This window comes from Antedon mediterranea, chromosome 11 (genome assembly GCF_964355755.1).
Source record: "Antedon mediterranea chromosome 11, ecAntMedi1.1, whole genome shotgun sequence".
Classification (NCBI taxonomy): Eukaryota; Metazoa; Echinodermata; class Crinoidea; order Comatulida; family Antedonidae; genus Antedon; species Antedon mediterranea.
This window is the reverse complement of record NC_092680.1, coordinates 13,742,071-13,765,095: the sequence shown is the minus strand read 5'-3', so window position 1 is coordinate 13,765,095 and position 23,025 is coordinate 13,742,071. Positions and strand designations below refer to the sequence as shown.

At 34.5% G+C, this 23,025-nt stretch overlaps 3 protein-coding genes across 3 annotated transcripts in view; 2 read left to right on the top strand and 1 right to left on the bottom strand.

Annotated features, from left to right (window-relative positions):
* The first annotated feature begins 2,442 nt into the window (after positions 1–2,442).
* On the top strand, positions 2,443–8,475 carry LOC140062205 (BTB/POZ domain-containing protein 2-like). The gene is made up of 5 exons (XM_072108300.1): positions 2,443–2,542; positions 5,358–6,409; positions 6,563–6,650; positions 6,934–7,080; positions 7,361–8,475. The coding sequence occupies exons 2-5, from the start codon at positions 5,376–5,378 to the stop codon at positions 7,517–7,519; spliced, it is 1,428 nt and encodes a 475-aa protein (XP_071964401.1). The 5' UTR covers positions 2,443–2,542; positions 5,358–5,375; the 3' UTR covers positions 7,520–8,475.
* A 985-nt stretch (positions 8,476–9,460) lies between these two features.
* LOC140062206 (uncharacterized) lies at positions 9,461–17,713 on the bottom strand. The gene is made up of 10 exons (XM_072108301.1): positions 17,482–17,713; positions 14,734–14,785; positions 14,583–14,641; positions 13,729–13,802; positions 13,412–13,488; positions 12,864–12,934; positions 11,291–11,397; positions 11,086–11,150; positions 10,161–10,252; positions 9,461–9,621 (listed from the first exon to the last, which is right to left on the bottom strand). Exons 1-10 carry the CDS (start codon positions 17,543–17,545, stop codon positions 9,461–9,463), a joined length of 822 nt encoding a protein of 273 aa, XP_071964402.1. The 5' UTR covers positions 17,546–17,713.
* A 2,221-nt stretch (positions 17,714–19,934) lies between these two features.
* The window catches only part of LOC140062712 (hydroxylysine kinase-like), a 33,725-nt gene continuing 30,634 nt past the window's right edge, over positions 19,935–23,025 (top strand). The window contains exon 1 of the mRNA XM_072109024.1: positions 19,935–20,067. Coding sequence (XP_071965125.1) covers positions 20,039–20,067 — 29 coding nt within the window. The 5' untranslated portion in view covers positions 19,935–20,038. The remainder of the gene's footprint in view (positions 20,068–23,025) is intronic.

Sequence of the window (23,025 nt, the reverse complement as noted above, 5' to 3'; positions counted from 1 at the left end):
GCCAAAAACAATATTAAGTTTACGTAATTAACAGGTAAATTAAATAAATTACATTTCGTCTGGAAAATCGTCGCAAAGATCGTCGTAAACAAAGATTTCAAACCACAAGTAGTATGCATTATGCATGATGCTAATTAGGATTGTTTACCACCTGTCACGGTAGAGAAGGTGTTTTCACACAGATCGCTAGGAAGTTTTATGATTATGCATACAGAGTAGCCAAACAAGCGTGTTGCATTATGAGATATGTTTTGATCGAAAACTTTGACTGGAAGTCAAAGTTATTTTTTGAACAAAAAAAAACGTCTGTATTTCAGTTAAATGATTTTTTTTTCGACTAATTTTAGGTGAAAGTTAATAACTGTTATGATACTTCAAAATGACCCACATTTTTTCGAAATATAACATTTTAAATTTTTTTTGAATTAGTCAAAGGGACAATACATCTTTAAGTTATAGGCCTACAACTAAGATTATTGTTTATTATGTGTATATGTAATTTGGAAAATCATAAAAAATACATGCAAAGTAAAAAACATTCAATTACGGTACTGACACGACTACAAATACATTTATAATAACACATTTTCCAGGAAGCTTCTTATCATGAAGATCGGTTTTCTGTATTCTTATTCTTGATTTTATTTTTTTATTATGGTTTCTGAAATTAATTAAAAAAAAAAATTGTTCATTTTAATTCAAAATTTCCACCGGCCAAGATATCAATAATGATTAAATTAACACAATATTAAACGCTTTATTAAGCAAGCATGTATTTCTATACATTACAACTTACAAGAATAGGCCTACATGTTACTATGATCTATAGGCCTATATTTCATTTCAAATGTTACTCTTAAAAACCCGAAGAAAATTGTAATTTTCTTGATAAAAACATCTGTTAGTGTTACTGTACATATAATTTCTAACCTGCTACTTCATTTTATTAAAATAAAAAATAGTACTGTAGCTGGAAATGTACTACATTGAAGCACACGTACGTAGGGCTAGGCTAGCTAGGCCTTGCTTGTGACGACCAACAAAGTGCTGCTGCTGTGTGTGTGTTAACTGTTTGTGAATCTGATGGTACATACATTGGTTTGTGGCTGCCTATACAGTATTATATTATTAAAATTATAGGCCTATTATTATTATTACAATGAGGTTCAGTACTACTATTAATATGTATTATTATATTTACAGTGAGTATATTAGGCCTAGCCTAGTATGTATAAATCTGTCACTCGTGCAAAAAAGCTGCTCACGTTTTGTCTTGTGGTTGCTTTCACGCATCAGTGAGCATCGGTGGCTTACCGAATAGTGGATTGAGTCCGAAACGACCCGATGGAGGAACTCTCGTACGGAAAAAAAAATCGCCGTCGGGCCGCATAAATACTCTAAGTTGTCAAGAGCCAATCTACGAAGCCCTAGAGGGGACATAATAATAATTTTAAAAAATAATATCGCGTACTAATCTGGTAGCTATATGAACTTTCGTATTTTGAGGTAGGTCCAGAGAATTTGACTTCAGAAATAAGTTTAGTGTTAAACAATCGATTTTGGCTTGTCACAGCAAGGTAATTTTGGTCTCAAATTGATCAGAAGGTATACATTTTTATTCAGTCTAAAGCTTGGTTCCCACTAGAACGTAACGCAAGGACGTAAAACGACGTAAACGCAACGCAAGCGAAGTTATAGACAGTTACTTTAGCAATGACAAGCGAATAAGCCATCGCTTGTGATTGGTCAATTCACTTGCGTTGCGATACGTCCTTGCGTTGCGTCGCTAGTGGGAACCACGCTTTATATGGGACATTTTAGTCAAAAATGACCGGAAATGCTATTTCTGACCCTTGACGCACAACCCAGGGCATTATATAATATGTATCTTAGCCTACATCGTAGACACTTGAATTTGGTCTGAATTGTATTATTTATATATAAATTATATATAAATATAAATTTTGTTATTTGTTACCCATTTTTTTTTAAAATGTTACAAAAGATCAAAGGGTCAGGGTCAATGGTTAGGCCTATATATCTCGGCAACCACTGGTCGCAGAAAGTCAATTTTGATCTCAAAATGTTCAAGACATGCATTCATATTCAGTCTAAATGAAAATAATGGCATGTTTTTTGTGTAGTTATGTTGGCCTACAGTGAAACGTCTATTTTGGTAGGATTCCCCCCTCCCCCCTCCCCCATAGTACAAAGGGAGGGTTAATCGTAAATTTAAAAATTGTTGATTGATTTGATTTAGTTCGCTTTTGGGAATCCTGTCTCTCTCTATTGTTTGTTATTTTTTGTTATAATTATGTGAGACGAAATAAATGAAATGAAATGAAATATCGCGAACTAATTCGTGTGTACCCTTTTGGCTTTGCTGAATTTATTATGTCCCCTCTAGGTCTTCGTAACAATCAATGCACAATCAACAAGAAGAAAAAAATGTTTTGACAAAATATATGGCGACAACGCCTGTGGCCTGTTGTCTGTGTGGTGTGATGTGAACTTAGTTTTGTTATTTAATACCCTTTGATAGGTAATTATATTTTAAAAACTGTACATACTGTTTCAATAATCATTCCTCAGCCCATGTAGTTGGTATAGTTGTTGTTGTTCCTGCACTTAAGTATTAAAAATGTATGTATAATCTCCTAGGCCTAGCTAGCTAGGCCTTCGGGTGCTGGTCAACCCGTATCCCGGATCCCCCAAACCAACGGGGAACAGACGATCAGGACCACAGACGATCGGGCCCATTCTAAGACTATCGGGCCCATTCTAAGATTATCGGGCCCATTCTAAGATTATCGGGCCCATTCTAAGACTATCGGGCCCAAAGCGCAAGACGGTCAGGCCCAACAATGTTTTAGGACGATTTTTGGTCGCAATTAAACTAAAAGAACTTTTGGAATTTTTTATGGCGCGCGTCAGTCTAGCTAGCTATGCATTTGTTATCATCATATCTCGTGTTTTTTAAATCGATTGATTGGGTTTTATTGCGTCGCGCCATTTTGTATTTGGCGCACTAAATACATTTTCGTTTTTATTATACATTTCGTGATCGTTTTTATAGTCATGCCTACTGTAGATTATTTATATTTTTAGACGATGAGTATTTATTATTTTCCATGTTTCCATACGTGTTTGATCAGGAAAAAATGACTGGGATAATATTATGATCAGCAGTGCTGCTTTCACAAAATTAGGCGCTATATAATCCAGGATATTATTATTATTATTATTATTTCATTTACTTTATTACAGGTGAGGAAAGGATGTGCTTTTCCAAATTACCGTTATTGTAAAAATATGATTGTTTATAACTAATAATAATATTAAATGTTAACAATATTTAAATGTAATCATTTTAATATTACAGATATTGCATGCTTAGAGGTTAAAATATAAGATTTGACATCTCTGAGGAAATATATATTCCCCGAGAACATATTATCATTCCCAAGGGGTTGTAAAATCTTATATTTTACCGATATAAAAGGCGATATCTGTTATATTACATAGCCAACAACAAGTTGAATATCTACTGCTGGGTCAGGTGTAGCTAGGCCTCCTTGTAATAAGCCTGCATAGTTAGGCGTTGCATTCACCTTACCTTGCAAGGAATAATATACAGATAATTACTAATTAAAGATTCCTTGGCAATAAAATAATCACTTACTGAAGACCTAGGTCGTTTAAATTAACAGAAGAATTTCCATCAATAAGCCTACAGTTATAATAATAATATTATTATCATCAGGTAGGCCGAATAAATAATAATTTCTCTCTTTCGAGGAGCCGAATCACCGGATGTTCAGCGCGCAACGCGTACCAGGTTACTATCATGATTATTAACCACCAATCACAAACGATCTTTCATTACGTCTAGAGAAGACTAATAACAAATGAGGGCGCTATGTATGCATAGTTTAAATAGTTTTGGTGGCGCAACGGATGAAACATTGTCTTGTAATGGTGTGACAAATTATCGCGAGTCCTAGTTAGTAGATGACTTTTGTTTATTTATCACCAAACGCTAGTGTTGCCACACGAAAATTACACAGTCAATATCTCGTACTCGAGAATTTTATATGTTTAATGACAGGGACACGATAATTACGCGAAAATTACTCAGTCAATATTATCTTACTCTATGATATATACAGTACGATTTACGATCCTCGCAGCGGTGGTAATGTGATGCACTTTCAATTCAACCAATCACGTTCACATATTTATATAGGCTATGTAATATGTTATGTTATATGGTGGTAGGAGATGAGACGAGTAAACCTTCCTGTGAGCCTGTTGTTCTTCAGCACATGATTTTGTTTACCGTGATACAATCCGGGGATTCCCCTTACAATAAAACGCTGGTGCTAGTTCCGTATCGCACCCGGAAGGAGGTTAGCCTATCTTGGCCTGTATAGCTAGCTAGCTAGCTACACCGATGCTAGTTCCGTATCGCACCTGAAAGGAGGTTAGCCTATCTTGGCCTGTATAGCTAGCTAGCTACGCCGATGCTAGTTCCGTATCGCACCTGAAAGGAGGTTAGCCTATCTTGGCCTGTATAGCTAGCTAGCTACGCCGGTGCTAGTTTCGTATCGCACCTGAAAGGAGGTTAGCCTATCTTGGCCTGTATAGCTAGCTAGCTACGCCGATGCTAGAGCCGTCTCGGTACTTTTTTGTGTTTTTATCCTATTGATTTTATATCAGAAATAATTAAAAAAAAAAAAAAAAAAAATCGCACCTGAAAGGAGGTTAGCCTTTCTTGCCCTGTATAGCTAGCTACGCCGGTGCTAGTTCCGTATCGCACCTGGAAGGCGGTTAGCCTATCTCGGCCTGTATAGCTAGCTAGCTACGCCGGTGCTCGTTCCGTATCGCACCTCTCTTGTATTTCAATATGTAAACTAACTTTATCGTGAATACCTCACAACCAAGTAGTTTTATGAAGAAAAATAGGCCCCTAACCTTATCTAGAATTCTTTTGATTTATGTATACCTAATTTACGTGTTGTTATTTATTAGATTCTTATTTTATATACTAAAAAATGCTTTTGTTTTGAACAAATTTACAGCGACTAGTGAGAAGGAATAGTTGAGTGAAAAAAAGTAAACAACAAATCTTGTAAACACAGCGTGCCTGCCCTCCTTTCCTTCCTACGCTATTTGCAATATAAACCTTATTATATTTAGTGTACATTAGAGTTTATCGGCAAGGTCAACCAAGTGCCTTGTCAAAATCATTGTTTTATACAGTATCAACATGGACTACCATGCATTTGTTTCTTAGTCTTAATTAGAATTTAGAAATAATAATATAAATTAAATAATTTTTTTTCTACACTCTTCAGGCTTCACAAATCAATAAAATGGCTGGGGATAGGGTACAAAACATTGATCTTGGTGCAAACATACCTATAGCACCGGCAGTAGCTGCAGCAGCCCAAGTAGCTCTTCCAAACCCAATCCATCAACCTGTACACCATCCTCCAGCTGCCCCCTACAATTGGCAAGCCGGTAAAACCAGTGTAAAGGAACGCTTTGCTTACATGTTCAACAATGAAATCCTAAGTGATGTCCACTTTATTGTTGGCAAGGGAATGCAAACACAACGAATACCAGCCCACAAGTTTGTTTTGTCGGTCGGAAGCGCAGTATTTGATGCAATGTTCAATGGCGGAATGGCCACAACATCGTCTGAAGTTGAATTGCCAGACATTGAGCCAGCAGCTTTCCTAGCCTTGTTGAAATTCTTGTACTCAGATGAAGTATTGATAGGACATGAGACAGTAATGCATACACTATACACAGCAAAAAAATATGCTGTTCCAGCACTTGAATCCGCCTGTGTTGACTTTTTAAAAAAAAACTTGGGGTCTGATAATGCATTCCTGTTATTGACACAAGCACGACTTTTTGATGAACCACAACTTGCTGCTCTGTGTTTAGAAATGATCGATAAAAATACCTCTGAAGCATTGAGTGCCGAAGGATTTACGGATATTGATTGGGAAACATTGATCGTCGTGCTTGAACGTGACACGCTTGGTATTCGCGAGTGTAAATTGTTTGAAGCTATTGTACGTTGGTCAGAAGCCGAATGCAGTCGGCAAGAACTAGCTCGGACATCCGAGAATAAAAGACAGGTTTTAGGAAGAGCTTTGAAATCAATTCGCTTTCCACTTATGACAATTGAAGAATTTGCAAGTCTCCCTGCACAGTCTGGTATCCTTGATGACAAGGAAGTTGTCAACCTTTTCCTACATTTTACAGTGAACCCAAAACCTGGTGTAGATTTTCCTTCAAAACCAAGGTGTTGTTTGACAGGAAAAGAACAAATTATTCAACGGTTTCACCAGATTGAAAGCAGGTGGGGGTACAGTGGAACAAGTGATAGAATAAGGTATGATAAAGTATTATTATTATAGTCAAAAGTTTTTGGTTTTTAGAACGAAGAGTATAATTATTTAAATCTGTCTGCAAAGTACAACACTTCAAACATGCCACAGAGTGTTTCTCGCTGGATTTTATAATAATCATATAATTTTGTTGGCAGATTTCTAGTCCATAAGCGGATTTTTGTTGTTGGGTTTGGACTATATGGATCAATTCATGGGCCTGCTGATTATCAAGTTAATATACAGGTAAAAATCAAAACTTTTATATATGAATTCCCGTTCCTTTTCTGCACATATTCATAACTTGTTGAAGGAATATGGACAATGTTATATACAGTAGCTTTTCATTTGAGGAGCTACTAACTAATAAAAAGGCCATATACATATGACTGCAGTCGCGTGCTCAAGTTAGTGTTTTCCGACCGACATAGTGAGCTCTAGAGTCGCGTTGCACGTGACTAAAAAGCATGTTTTCAGTTAAAAGGGCACTACTATTAACATTAACAAATCAAATTGTTTGTATTTTAAGATAATTCATGCAGACACAGACAATTTACTTGGTCAGAATGACACTGGATTTAGCTGTGATGGCTCGGACTCTACATTTCGTGTTATGTTTAAAGAGCCCATTGAAATCCAACCTAACGTTAACTATATAGCCAGTGCTACCTTAAAGGTAAGTCTGCTGGCACAGTAGAATATTTTTTTACTTCTTCTTGAAAATCACAACACTACATTTCTTTATTTATTTCACCATATTTTAAAATAGTTACCCAGCTAGCATGAGCTGATTGATATCAACAATACAACATTATGTAATATAAGGTTTGTAAAAAGTCTGTTCAATTTAATAAAAGTTTTATTTTCTGTAAAATACAGCAAAACATTTAATAGGAGACTGGCATTTTTTCTTATTGTTGCATTTGTACAACTGAATTTGTTTATTTTATTTATAGGGTCCTGATTCTTACTATGGTACAAAGGGCAAGCGTAAAATGATTCATGAATCTCTTCCAAATGGCAAAGTTGTGTTCCAGTTCAGCTACGCCTCCGGCAACAACAATGGAACATCGGTCGAAGATGGACAAATCCCAGAAATTATTTTCTACACATGAATTTAACAGAGAATCCAAAGATAAAGTCCCACCACATCATGTTATAAGGGGAGCTGTTTTTAATTAAAATAAGTATGATTTCAATGAAACATGATTTACATCTGCCACCGAACAAACCATTAAACCAAAATAATTTTAGAGAGACAGATGCTTAACCTCAGGTGGTTGTGATGAAAATATGTAATAAGAAGAATGAAATTTGCAGGGGAGCAATTTGATATCATGCTCCCAAAAAATGTTAGTTTTTTCATAATCTATTTTTGACAGATTATTGATAAGATACCATAAAAAATAAAACAAGTCAAATTGAAGTTTAACATTGGTGAAAGAGAGCAGGTTAACAAAAAAAAACCAATATTACATGTAAGTGCCCCATCATTTAAAAAATCCTGGATCCTCCCCTGAATGTGCGAGTGTATGAATTAGTGAATTAAAAAAGTCTAAAAACAAAATACTGTAGTGGATATATTGGTACTATTAGTATTAAGCTAAAGTGGTACTCTTTACTTTATGGTAAGACTAAAGACTGCTCGTTATGTTTATAATTTTTGTTCAAAAAAGATGGTTTATTGATATCAATTAGATTAGTAACTGTTTGTTAGTTTTAATTTGGTTGCATGATCGAGGAATTGATACTTAATTGATAAATACTTTTAAAAGGTGACAAAAAATGATATAAAATCAATAATATTGTATAATTTTGTGTTTTTAGTTTCTAAAAAAATATAATTTTCGTTGGATACATTAATGTATAAAAATGTTTAAGACCTATGAAACTATCATAGTAAAAAAACATCTCCCAAGAATAATATATTGTTTTTGTATAGATCGGAATTGGATGAGAACAATATTTTTTATGTACAGAATTACTAATTCGTGTTGAGCATCTGAATCCCTAGTATTGTTTACAAAGCACACGACACTCTTATAATTATAAATTTATTTTATTGTCCTGTTAAATGAATGTTCCCACAAGTCTTGAGAATAAAACTTACTAAAAATAAAGCACTAAACTAAAAATGTAGACAATGCGCACAAAACAAAACATTGTAATCAACCACAACCTTTTGTAAAATAATATTTCTGTTCTATGTTTTAGTCAGTTTATTACAGTGTATATACTGTAAGCTTCATGTGTACAGTATTTTGATTGTTTGGAAATCTCTTGTAAAAATGAAAATATGTATTAATAATAACTATATACTATTAGGAACATCTAACATTGAGAGATAAACAATTATATGTAAATGTGATTATATTATGGTAATATAAAAAATGTAAATCAGGGAGGGAAAACGTAGATTTGTCATTCCCTGTAGCTTATCAGCCTTAAGACTAGTATTATAACATACAGTAAGCTTTGTGCCTATGATAGTTACTACATAATGTAATAAGATAGTGTCAGGAAGAAATTTATACTAAAAACATATGGATGGTTATTACTGTATCCTAAAGTATCATACAATACTCTGTTATTACTGTACAGTACAGTACAATATGTATAGTATAGTATGTGATAAAACCAAATCAAAATCTAATAAAGACACATATCAACATAAAAATATTCTTAATATATTACTTTACCTTTTGTATTCCAAGTACTGAAAGAAAGCTATGAAAAGACAAGTAGTCTAAACTTACTACCCTAACCTTATAATATTGAGCTTTCGATTTGCTACCACCTACTGTAGGACCTAATTATTTATTGTGCGCATTCTATGCCCAGACACAGTATATAGTTCTTCGGTCTTATGTAGTAATTGAAAATCTCTTCAGTATTGGATTGAAAGAAAGGTGCTCAGATTGGGTAGGGGTCTTCAAAAATCTGGGTACACACTTAAAATAATATTCTTATACTTAAATGTAAATTGTGTTTCGTTTCCAGTTATCATTGTTCTAGTAACTACACATTTTATTTCGGACACATTTTAAAGATTTGATTCAACAGATAGAAAGAACTTGTTTTCCTTCAAAAACACCACCAGCTGAAAGGGTCAAGGGTGAAGCAACATGGCCAGCTTCAACACAGAGCATACACAAATACTCATCATCTCCAAAATCTGACATTCCTTTAGCTTTCTCAATCCATGGGTTCCAAACCACTGTAAATAATATAAATATTAAAATCGGCATCAATCAATAAGCATGGTCTATTGAAACAATGCTATATTATGATGTAGCTATAGGTAAACAAATTGTGCAAATATTGTAAACTTTGTATAATATAATAACCAAAAAATGACTACAAATTCAGGCCCGTAGCCAGAATGCATCTATTTTGTGAGCGCAGCGAGTAACTGTAGGCTGTAGGCTATAGGGGCCAGGGTGCCGCTAAGGACCCCCGGAAGCTTTGGCTCTCAGAGCAATTTCGGTTGTTTTAATCAGTTTTACCTTACAGTATTCTATCAATGATAATTAATTGCACGATTTTGGAAGTGGGGCCTTTGTTTTTCAAGGGTGGGGGCGGGGGGAGGGTTCGCTGGTAAAAGGGGGTTCGCCCGAACCCCAACAAATTGCATAGAGTGGAATATATGACCATAGCTTTTCTTTTACCATAATGTGTGTATATTAATTATTATTAAGTGTGTTTGACAAACAAGCCATTTTTAGTAGACTTAATAAACATGCATGTATACTGTACCTGTATCAGGAAAATTAGTCTTTGTGATACGAATGCTTCGTCCACCAGTGGAATTTGTAACCACATGGGTGTTAGGTGTTGACATATAGACTCTACATTCAAATAACAAAATACAATTACTAATATATTAGTATACTATAAGTGTGTTTTAAATTTTATTATGGTAGCTGATGAGTTGTAGATACTAATTCATGTAAAATTTGTACCTACCGGATATTCTGACATCACCCTAAAATGGCCACTCAAATTTTTTGAATAGATTAATTAATTAATTGATCCAATTTAATAATAGAGCACATCGCGCTAATGTGTTCCCCATTTTCACCTAGATTTTAATAATTATATTCTTTTCAATCAATTTTCTTTTACATGAGTTACAAAAATTGTAATTTTTATTACGTAATCATATCAAAAAATTATAATAAAGTGAGTTACTTAATTTCATCTATACAGTATATTTTAATCTGTTATAGCTCATCGGAATGAAAAGTGACCTTAAAACTTATTATGGAAGCTGAATTGTAGATATGAATTCATATCAAAATGTTGTCTATCTGATAACATGACGTCATCATAATGCAGTTTAAAAGAGAGCGCATCTCAATTTTACGTGCCCAAAATTCTTCAAATGTTTATTAATGTAATTATTATAATTATCTAAAGATGGGTCTCATAATTTCATCTATGCTACACTGTATATAACATATACAGTGTATTCTGTAAATACTGTAATATGCTGTATGATACAAAATAGGTACAATTCAACACTGTAAACTTATTTAATTCATGTCATAAGATGGCATAAAAATTGTTGATAATTTTGATCATATATTTTAATGTGCATGTTGCATTTCCGGGATAAGCCGAACTCGTCAAAGTGACGAGTTCAAATCTAGTTCATCGTTAAAAGTATAGTTATTCTTACCTGTCGTAATTCTCCTGTACACCAACTAATTCCCGGTCTTCTGTGAAGGTTTTCCCGCCACAAACCTTAAAACAAAAAACATTTTTTAATAAACTTATATGGTCTTTTTCTTGTGGCTTGTCTCCAGAAATTAGAATAATAAATAATAACCATTGCAGTATCTAGCTGAAATTATTCATGTTGATGAATTTATGCTTGGTCCTACCTTATCAATGTATTGCAGTCCTTGAAGACCTGAGATTGTTGACTTGTTGACATCGGAAACAGACAAGTATGTGTGTAGAAGAGTAGTAAACTTAAATTCTTCAGAGCCTGATAGTTTCCAGATAGTATGTTAATAAATAAAAATTAATTTACCATAATATGGTACTGGAAAACGTAGCCTGTCCATGGCATAAGGCTTTCTCGAACAGAATTAGTAACTAGATTTGAACTCATCCCTATGGATGAGTTAGGTTATATGCCGCGCAAATGCCACACGTACGTCATACGTTAGAATATTGTGCACAGAAAAACTAATTATGCCATTGTGACCTGAAGAAAGTAAAATGTTGTTAGTTGTCTCTATTTGATATACAGTATACACTATATACTGTATACATACTATGTACAGTGCAGCATACGTGAAAATAACGGGACCCGCGATTTATTCCAATTTTTAATGATGACGTGATCAAAATGAAACACGTAGATAGCAATTTTGGAAGGGAATTATCTGAGCAACAACATATTAATTGCTTGTTTACTATGACGCAAAAGATGAAAATATGACTTTTATAATTCAACTGGCCATTTAAGGTCACAACATCCAATGCGCAAAATGTGTACATGAATTCGTATCTACAATTCAACAGCTTCCAGAAAACGTTTAAATCATGAGTATCACTTTTCATTCTGAGGAGCTATTACATATTGAAATTTACTGTAATGATGAAAATAAGTGACCCAAGTAATTCACTTTTTTAACATGGTGACGTCATCAAAATTTAAAAAATGGAGCATAAATGGAGATTTGTTCTATCAAATGTGATAGCTATGACAAAAGAGACAAATATCCTATATTTCATATTCAAGTGGCCATATGATGACGTTACAATGTCCGGTTAGCTATATTGATGCATGATCCGATATCTACAACTCATCACCTTCCAGAATATGTAATAAAAATAAATTTCACCGTTTATTCATGGAGTACTCCATGGTTTATTTTAAACACTGACTTTTTAAAAAAAGACCAACATTTTCGTCAAAAACGCACACGAATTGTCTAATTTGACGTGCTCGTATGACATGATTTTAAGTCGAAATGTTTAAAATTTGGTAAAATTACTAGAAAAAGCTGAAAAAACATAATTCATGCGAAAAAATTCTGTTTTTAACACTATGTGCGAAAAATAAACTTTCTACGCGTTTCATGTCATTTTTACATGCTTAAAATTACATGAAACACGCATGATATAAATTACACTTTTGCTAAGTTTTAATTTAAAATGTTATTTTGTTTTTAACCTTAATATAATGTTAAAAACGCAAAATTCATAAATCATGCGTAGGTCTCGTTGCACAATTGTAAACGTCATGAAAATGGTAGCTGCACAACTTTACGTGACTGACGATATGTTGAGAAAGTTACGAACTGTCATGTTTGCAAGTTTTAGAGATACGCAAGACACAAAAAAAAAAAGATGTTGATGATCTTTGTTGCGGATAACCAAAAATCAACCTACAATACATCCAAAGAACCACCAATGAATGATCAATATAGAGCACACTCTTACCTATATTTTCAACTTGCAATCTGGCCTCAAATTCTTTTTTTCTTAACAAAAGTATATAACTGACACAAAATCTAAAAGAATAATAAATATTATTTAATTTTGTTTCAGTTTCTATTATATTGATAACATTATTTACTAACTAGAACACCACTCCTACTAGAGTGCATACCTCCGCCTACTATAAAAGTCTCCTACATAAGATTTCACCGGGAAAAAAGTATATATATTTTAAATTTTTGTGTCCTAATGCTGCCGTCGGTGACACGCAATCAATACATATACATCCTTGGCGAAGGTAAATAAAATGTATATAAGCCTTGCCTCTAATATAAATCAACAGCAGATTCAAGAAAAATTACACCCTCCCCTAAATCACCTTATCAAAAATGAACAAAATAATTTTAAAAAAACACATAAATTGGTTTTTGAAAATGGGATAGACTCGGAGGCAATAATATCCTAAAAAGATGATGCTGAAATATTGAAATTTACAAAAAATTTTTAACGGATTTAGAATATAATATCACATTTTAAAAAGTGATACATACTTGTAGTTCCACATTTTATTGGTTTCTTCAGAATCTTGCAAAGTAAAAACAGCTTTAGACTCATCACTGTTTTCATTCTAGGTTAGATAAAAAACCATAAATCTAATTTTACAGATTTAAGTAAAACAAAAAAATCACTGTGGCATTTGTAAAGGAACACTCGCGACATGATGGAAAAGGCAATTAACTTAAGACTTACGGAAAGTCCAGGTTTCTGACCCTCTTTGATCCTGATCGCCATCCTTTTTGATAAAACCAGTCTCCACCTTTTAACTATAATGAACGTGGCAAGCTTAATTTTCTCTTATCATACTTACCGTTTCTTTAAGTGTCCATCTGGATGTTCGTGCAAATCCATGCTGAGGACCAAGTTCCCATGGACCAAAATTAGCTTGAATGATTAAAATTTAGAAACTAAAATAGCACTAGTGTACATCAATTACCAGATATATGAAAAATCCAAAATTATAAATTTAATGTTAAAGACCCCTTCCCTGCAATTTTGGACGTTTTTTGGAAAATAATACATATATATCACTTTAAAAACATTAAACCATGTCATTCCTTGTCTTAAATGTACGTTTGATGGTAAATTATGATAAAAAGTGAGAAACAATGCACTACCTAAGTAGCTCGCGGCGATCGAACTCTCGTGGACGGTCTCAGGCCTAGCCTAGCTAGGCTTAGTTTTGTAGGCCTAGCTGGTAAACATCGGTAACGTACGAACATCGTACGCTAGCTATATACCTAGCCTGACGTTGTATAGTTGCTGCATTTATTGTCTTTCTATTTTTGCCAGACTCCGTTGATACAAATTGGGGAAAATCCGGTATTTTCGCTGAAAAGTTAGAAGTCTTCCATTTGTTTTGGCTTCACGATCGATTGAAAAGTGGGCGAATTACAGGTGAAAAACAAAAATATCAATCCGCGCGCAATGGATTTTGGGATTTATAGCGGGCCGCTATAATTATTAGAATTGATTTATTTTTCACATTTTTAACCGTTTAAAGATGAAAAAAGTTATCGCAATAGGACCATATAGTATTATTTTTACATTAAATATAGTTTGTGATCTTAAATTAGATCTAAAAAACGTAGGGAATGGGGCTTTAAGATACATGATTTCAGTGATAATTTATTTTATAATTTAAATCAATTCAATATATCTTACGAAAAATAACAGGAATTCCTCCTCTTATTGCCTTTTTGTTGTTATAAATTGCATTTTTGCTGTAAAATGAAATGAAAAAAGTAATTATAACTTGTATAATGTATTGTTTGTTCAATGGTTATAAAGCTACAAAATGAGGGACCATGCAAACCTGACAAACAGCATTTCTTGTCCATCACATTTCCATGATGTCACAGTTGCACCTACAAAAGCAATGATGATATATATCATGATTCAATTTCATGTGTTCCTAGCTGTTAGTCAATTTTCCATTTTATTTCTGATAATTAATAAATAACACATTACAGTATCAAATGAAGGAACATTTTTTAAGTTTCCTTCAAATAGTTAAAGTTTGGATTTAAAAAGTCTGAACAAAAGTTGAAAGAGTGTCACTATTTTTTGTAATTATACCGGTAAAACAAATATGATTCACAGATATATATTAGAGTAAATTATTTCTGTATCAAAATAATAAAAATGTGTGACCTTCCAGGTACAATTAGAAATCTGGAAATAGGATACAGGATTTTTTGAAAACAGGATTCTAAGCCGCGCCAATCCTGCACTACTTTATGCAGAGTAATTGGGTTGGAGGCCAGGTGGAGGTTATTTATATTTATCATTTGGGTCAAGAATTGAAGTTGCGATATACAATTGCAGGGCCGGATTTAAGAGCCCCCCCCCCCCACACCCACCATTTATTTAAAAAAAAAAAAATTGGAAGGAAAAGAAAATTTCCTGTTCTTTTCCATTCATTTGTAATTCTCGCCGAGATGAAACAAAAGAAAAGACATCCGATTACTGTTATAATGATCAACGTCGTGAGATATGTGTCTGTAAATAAAGAGTTGCGAATGAATTGCCTATTTTCACCTAAAAAATAAACACATTTTGGTCCCTGGACCTGGACATGATGATGTCATATCACTACCATATTTAAGCATAGCACTACCATATATAGGCACATCAAACTTTTTTGACACATAAAGTTTGATAGTGTAGACAAGGCTTAAGGCACGAACAATTTGTACAAAGGACACCGCCAGACAACCACATAGACCTACCTATTGTGTATAAACATAAAAAATGGAACGCCATGGTTACCTACAGTATATGTGGCTATATAGTACAGTGTATCATCATCATAGATATGTTAATAGGGAGGTTTCGCAACCTTACGAATATGATAACGAAAACGGATACGTCATACATTTGTGAAACTTTTCAGCTGATCCCCATTTCATATTCGTAAAGCGTATTCGTGTTGACGAATATCACCAGTCATATTCGTAACTACAAAACGAGTATAGTTTTTGATCTATTTTGCACATTTTGCATTTGAATTAGGAATGATTCATGATTATAATATAATTATATATTTATTGAAAGTAATTTACTTCGCTCAAATTTACCGCAGTCATATTTTGGACGCGCCTCAATATTTTGTTGCCATGCGAAACAGATTTTTTTATGGCTTACGAAAACGAATACGTGTGCGTGACGTATCCGTTTTCGTTATCGTATTCGTAAGATTGCGAAACCTCTCTATTAATAATAGTATGTCACTAACTATGATAACTGTGTACTGTAGTTTACATTATAGCAACCAATTTTTTTTTCTAGGCCACCCACCGATATGTACTCAACTGTATCAATACCTATTTATATTGATATATTTAATTTCCTCAACAAATTGATGTACAACTAAAAAAATATTGAGCTATAATAATCATTGAATTTTGAGCTTTTTGCTTTCCCTAGACGTACGTTCGCATTGAACTTGAACGCAACACAATCAAAACAAATACTGAGTGAATGAAATCGGCAACAAAATGTTATCATCCTTTAATTAGTGATGTGTGTTTATTGGCATGGAGGGGAAAAGTATGATCATTTTGCTCATTGGTACTGGTAGGTAGCATGCTGCATGAGAGTGCCTTTTCCTGGAGGAGGTTCCATTTATTATGAATTTTATGTGCGAGAGTAGCATTTCCGGCCATCTGGGCGGAATCCGGGACGATTCGACCCGGAGACAATTCAGTCTATTTTTGGGTCAAAACATCCCACTTTGTGGGCCGAAACGTCTCACTTTAAACCAAATTCATATTCTTTTTTTTTTTCAATAATTTTAAATTTAATTTATTTCTTCGAAAACTTTGTTTATTTCATGCATTCGCCAGCGGCCAACAGAGGGCATAACTTGTTTACATCATTCGCGTGACTAAAAAATTATCATTTTCGACAATGTTTCAAAATGTTTGCTTTATTGCATCTTCAACCCTAGTAGTAGTACTACCCTGAAAAAAAGTTGGGAGAAAAAAGCTTATTTTATAAAATGCATATCAAAGCCAATAAATTTAAGTGTGCCGAATAGTCCCGGGCTGAATCGTCTCGGGGCCGAATTGTCCTGGACCGAATCGTCCTGGACCGAATCGTCCTGCTACAGTACCTCTGGGGCGTCATTTAAGAAAGTTCGCTTCGCTACAGGTCCTGTCGACGACCCTGGACAGGCACCTTTTTTTGCTGTCCAAACGCTGACTTGCGCAAAGCGCCCTGTTCGACGCTTTACTCAAAATGAGCCTATGGGGAAAAAAGGCCACCTTTAATAGGCTAATAAATAATACGTACCTTTTTCATATATATTTAAAATATCAATTTTTAATATATTTACAGTATATTATTATTTTATGAGAGTGCCATTTTTCCTACCATCTAGAGAGGTGTTATATTGTCAAAATCGTGTCCAGAGTTGGTGACGTGGGGGGGGGGGGGACTCTCTACAGTCTAGTTGTGCGCCCCTCCCCGGCCCCCTTCCCGCTTTCCCCTTTCACAAAATCCTGGATCTGCCCCTGTAAGGTAATTTTATATTTCTGCTAATAATATTATACACATTTACCATGAAGATGTACAGAAACTGAAGAGTTTCCCTGATGAATTGTTATGTATTCTTGCGTTGACATTTTCAGTTGTTGCTTCAAACTCAGCAGTTTTCCGGTATCAGTCCACCTGTGGAGCTGTACCTGACCCTGTTTGCTCGTGCTGTGTACGTTCGTGACAGTGTGATGTGGACCAGGAAGCGTTAAATCGCTACCAGTAGTGTCAATTTATTTGCTTGTATGTGCAATCAAGTGGAACAATCACGTTTCTTACGTTTTTTTCCATGGAGAAACACGCGCGAAATATGTGTTTTTTATTTATTTTATTTTATTTTATTTTACTAATATTTACTAATACATAGCATTAGTCTGTTGCATGCTGGATGAGGAGAGGGGTGAATGAATGGGGGTTGGTGGCGGTGAGTTGGGAGAGGCGGTTTGGGTTGTCGTCTTGGATGGGTGAAGTTGGTTTGCGATGAAAAATCGATCGTGTCTGAAATCGGTCTCGTTTGAAATCGGTCGCGATAAAATCAACTTCCGGTATTTTGTATGGCGCGCCGCTAGAGCTATACGTTTGATGATATCGGTCGCGTTTGAAATCGTTCGCGCTATTTTGTATGGAGCGAGATGCATGCTAGCGGGATATCCACGTTCTTCGTTTATATCATGGATTAAGGTCTTTAATCCATGTTTATATAGATTTAATTTATATTTTTCAGGAACTTTTTTTTTACAATTTAGTCACACATTTTCAATACATTATAATAATAACAACAACATTTATTCAACATCAACAGACAGTTTACATAGTTTATGGTCAAGACATAAAACATAGACGGACGCATTATTTATGTGGATATTTTTTATTTGGTTAAATATTTATTATCATTATCATTATTTTTTTTTTATTTCACAGGTCTCGAAGAAGGACTGGGTCTTTAAAAAATGGCCATTTCTAAACACGTTTAAAATATTATTAGGCATATAATTTAACTTTTTTAACTTTTATTTTATTATGTACTGTAATTAATATATTCTATAGAGAATATACGTCTGTGTCTTTTATTGTGCAAACAATTACGTAAAAGAGAACAATTTAATTTAAAACAATAATTGTTACAATGTATATTATATAGCCCGTAAACCATACATTTTTATACTCATTATATGCATACTGCAGATATATCATACAACTTACTATTCGATCACCTTATTTTTATTTCTATTTTATTTATGCCCGTACGTTACGTAGGATAATATTAAGTAAATAGGCCCTAATGATTATTGTTGAGGCAAATCACGTGTATATATAATTATTTCAATGTTTAAAATAGTTTATAGTAAAAATGATTATTAGGCTATATGCGGCCGGATCGTTAAAAGGCGAGTTACTGAAATAAGTCATATCGGAGATGCGCCGTTGATCGTGCAGCAGATACTGTACGTTATTTTGCTGACGGGGATTCCCCTTAAAAAAAAAACACGCACTAGTGTGTGTCAAATCATGGACGTACGATCGTTGTCCACGTCCAGGTAAAGATAACGATATAGGCCTATTACTAATAACCATACGTTTGAAACATAGGCCTCCTACGTGTTTTTGTGAAACGATGTATTTACGCATACATCGGCGATAATATAGTTTTTAATTTGAATATCTTTTATTTCTTCATTTACAATAATCATTTGTAAATAATTATTAAGTACATCAGTGTCTCACATCCATACGCCGTTCGTAAATATAAATGCTTAAATCTCAGTGCAGATACCTCTTTGAAAATCGTGTCCACCTTTATTATCCATCCATTATTATTCTCACATATCATTGTACATCAGTCTGATTATAACGGCATATTATCTATATTATTATTATTATTATCCTAAAACCATGCTCACGTCAGAGTGGGGGATATCAAACGTAATAATCATCGTCATGCATCATCTTCCTTTATTGTATAAACATCATTGAGCTGGTATCCACTTATATAGAACGAGTTTCGTAATTTCTGTGATTAAAAAATACGCAATAGGCGTGGCGCGTCTACTTGTTTAACTATTAAATTATTTCAACATTTTCAAAACCCCAAGCTTTTAAACAACTTAAACAACATTCAATTAAACATTTTTAAAAACGATTTTCTAAACGAACACTTTACAATTATTAATTTACACCTGAAAAATAAAATGAAAACACAAATGATTTCTAAATAGGGGTCTAATGAGATAAATATTTATATTTACTGTACTTTAAAAATAATAACGATCGAGGTAAAAAATGTTAATAGTATTATTAGAAATTATATGTTTAAAATTAACTAAAAACATAAAATGTATCTAGCGTACGGTCCCATACAAATTAGCGCGACCAAAATAAAACGCGACCGATATCAAACGTAACTAATAAGTAATATGATAAAAATCGTATATAGCGGCGCTCCATACAAAATACCGGATGTTGATTTTATCGCGACCGATTTCATTTCAAGCCATACATCGGAGAGGTTGTGATTGAGACAGAGTACAATGTTCAAAGAATGTGTTGATCAAATTGTGTACACAATTTTCTGATAGGCGTACATGTACCGTTTTGGGACAGGGAAGCTTAGGTAAGTACCCAACGAAACGCTTTATTGTGTACATGTCTTCAATTTAATGGCCAGATCATTTATCAGTGTTTTAGGATCACGTTCACGAGCATTTAATTTTCGCCGTGGTTAGGATTCCGGCACCGGAACTCAACTGCCCAGCGTTGGGGAATCCGGCACGCGATTGCGCATGCCCAGAGTGAGGTAATCGGCGACTCTATACTCGATCCATCTACAGACTATAAACAGCGATGGATTATAGCTGCGCCACGGCGAACTAGCCTAGATAGATGCCTACCAGCTAAATGTGACCAGGGGCCTATTTATTTCGTAATTTTAAAAAATGGTTGCTTCCTGACTAGTTTTATGATTTTTCAAGTACAAAATAAAAGATTTCATATAACGCATTATACTGTAATAACATGCGTATACAAGTTGATTTGTTGACGGCAGCCGCCGCGCAGATATGATGTGAAAAAAACAGAACCGTTCGGGAAGTCGGGGTCGCTACGCTATTCACTCTGTCTAATAAAATTACAGCATTACGATTCTTAGATAGATAGATAGGCTGATTCTTATCAATATCATAATAATTATTTCAACGCGTGGCGTAGTGGTATTTTAATTATTAATTCATATGGCCTAGGCTAGGCCAAGTTTCATCCATCGCTCTCTCGCTCGCGCAACGACTAACTATATAGGCAATAGGCTACAGTAAATCCCTAACACCAAAGAACTTATAACACAAGAATCTCCTGTTCTTCAATTTGCATTCAAAACACAGTATCGGAAGTACAGGGTTAAAAGGTCAAACTGGGCGACGCCATTTCACAGCATGGAGCAGCGCCCCCTCCAAACTAGGAAGTCAATTACTCTACCCCTCTAGAGTATTAGCAGATCCCCTCTATGATTTTGACTTTCTAATTTGATGCGGGCGCCCTACTCCTCAGTCAATTACTCTATCCCCCCTAGAGCATTAGCAGATCCCCTCTATGATTTTGACTTTCTAATTTGATGCGGGCGCCCTACTCCATGGCTCACAATGGCGCCACCCATAGCTCTATTCTATCCCACAATGCCTTTCGAAATTGTTACGCGCTTCGGACGAACAGGAGATTCTTGTGTTATAAGTTCTTTGCTAACACTCTCCGACTCTCGGTGGTGTGGTGGTGCGCGGTAAGTGCAAAGCTATAATTACTTCGCTCTGGGCATGCGCAATAGCGTGTCGGATTCCCTAACGCTAGGCAGTTGAGTTCCGGTGCCGGAATCCTAACCACGGCGTTTAATTTTAGGTACGGTGGGTACTGGGGTGTGTCGAAAGCGAAGACCTCGAAAGCGAAGATCGAAGACCGAAGACCTCGAAAGCGAAGACCCTACGAAATAGTAGTGTGCACAAAATCCGACCAAAATCATACAAAATCGTGATAACACCTTGAATTTACAGATCCTGAAAAAATATTTCAATTTTAATCGTTATATTATAAAAAATCATGACTTTATCTATGAACAAGCTCACGTGTTTTCGCCAATGGAGTTAATATGTTATATAGTTTTACGAACAAACACATCGCGCTATTTGCAAGGCGACGGACGCACAAGAAGGACCTCGCACATGAAATGTCACTTGTTCCGATAACAATTTAAAATCATAGCCAATTGTTTATAAGTATAGAAATAAACTACAGTAAGTAAATTGTAAGAAGTAAAGGATGGCGGTAGGCCCGGTATTTAGGTTTATTTTAGAGCCTATAGGCCTATAAAAAGTGTCCGTATCATAACATAGATTTTACACTTGCTTTTAAATGTTAGGTACAGAGATCTTTTTTGCATTTAAATATGTTGCTATGTGTTTTTTATCTATAATATTTGCCTATTGTTTATTATCTAAATGTATGAATAAATACAATAAGATATTCATTTTCCTGTATTGTATTTAAACTTTTACATTTTCCCATTGTAACTATTGCTATTTTACTTAATCGCCAGTTTCAAAATGTTTTCTAATGTATTCATAATAGACAAATAATAGGGCCTATATCAGTATCAGAATATTTAGTGTGGTTGGAGAAGCGACAGATGATGTAAAGAAAAATGTAAATTTTTTTTGGTTAATGAAATATTTATTTTCCTTTTAAGGAAAATAAATATTTCATTAACCAACGTATGAACCACTAAACAAAAAAAAATCTGCCGCAACGTATCGTTGGCGCGCGCAACAGAAAATCTATCTATCTATCTTCTATCTATTTTGCATCCCCTCTTACGATCGAGAATCATGAAGAACGTAATAAAGCAGAAATGGTGTTGAACACATCGGTTCCCACTTGTGATGACACGCAACGTTATTTTCTTACGGCGCACTTTGCGTCGATCTGAAAACCAATTTCAGCTCTTAAAATATTTCCCGGGCCAATGACAGTTCGTCCCAATAGCTTACCGTGAACTAACGGAACTTTATTTTATATCTTTGTATTGTCAAAGTAAAAAATAATACTGTATTCAAATTATGATTTGACAAAAGGGAAGGCTAATACTGTAGAACGAACGATAGACATCACACTCTGAACATTTTTCTTGATCGTTAACCCGTTATAATAGTATAATTCTGTTAGATTTGTTTGTATTAGTGTCAATTCTATATTTAAATGGTCAACAACCGGTAACCTGTTTCTTAATTAAAATTTTATGTTTTCTTTTGTTAATGGACACTCATGGCAGGGATGCAAACATTTAGAAGCGGGACGTCGACAATCTGTTGAAAATCGGGAGACTGTTGAATAGTCGTCTCAACCACAAGCCTGTGAGATAGAAGGTTGGGGGTTAGAGTGGTTAAGCCCGATAAACATTCACCATCACTTAATAAAGATTTATAGAGAGTATCTCTTTTTGTATTCACCACGGGCAATGCTTGAAAACAAAAGTCAGTTTTTTATTTGATGATGAGGAAAATTGTGGTTGGCGGGACTGGAACTTCATTAA

Coding starts and splice junctions, on each gene's coding strand:
- LOC140062205 (XM_072108300.1), top strand. CDS start 5,376: ATGGCTGGGGATAGGGTACAAAACATTGATCTTGGTGCAAACATACCT. Junction 6,651..6,933: donor ATTATCAAGTTAATATACAG/GTAAAAATCAAA, acceptor TTGTATTTTAAG/ATAATTCATGCAGACACAGA. Junction 7,081..7,360: donor TAGCCAGTGCTACCTTAAAG/GTAAGTCTGCTG, acceptor TTTTATTTATAG/GGTCCTGATTCTTACTATGG.
- LOC140062206 (XM_072108301.1), bottom strand. CDS start 17,545: ATGTCAACGCAAGAATACATAACAATTCATCAGGGAAACTCTTCAGTT. Junction 13,489..13,728: donor GATGGACACTTAAAGAAACG/GTAAGTATGATA, acceptor TATCTAACCTAG/AATGAAAACAGTGATGAGTC. Junction 11,398..12,863: donor ATTGCAAGTTGAAAATATAG/GTAAGAGTGTGC, acceptor GGAAACTATCAG/GCTCTGAAGAATTTAAGTTT.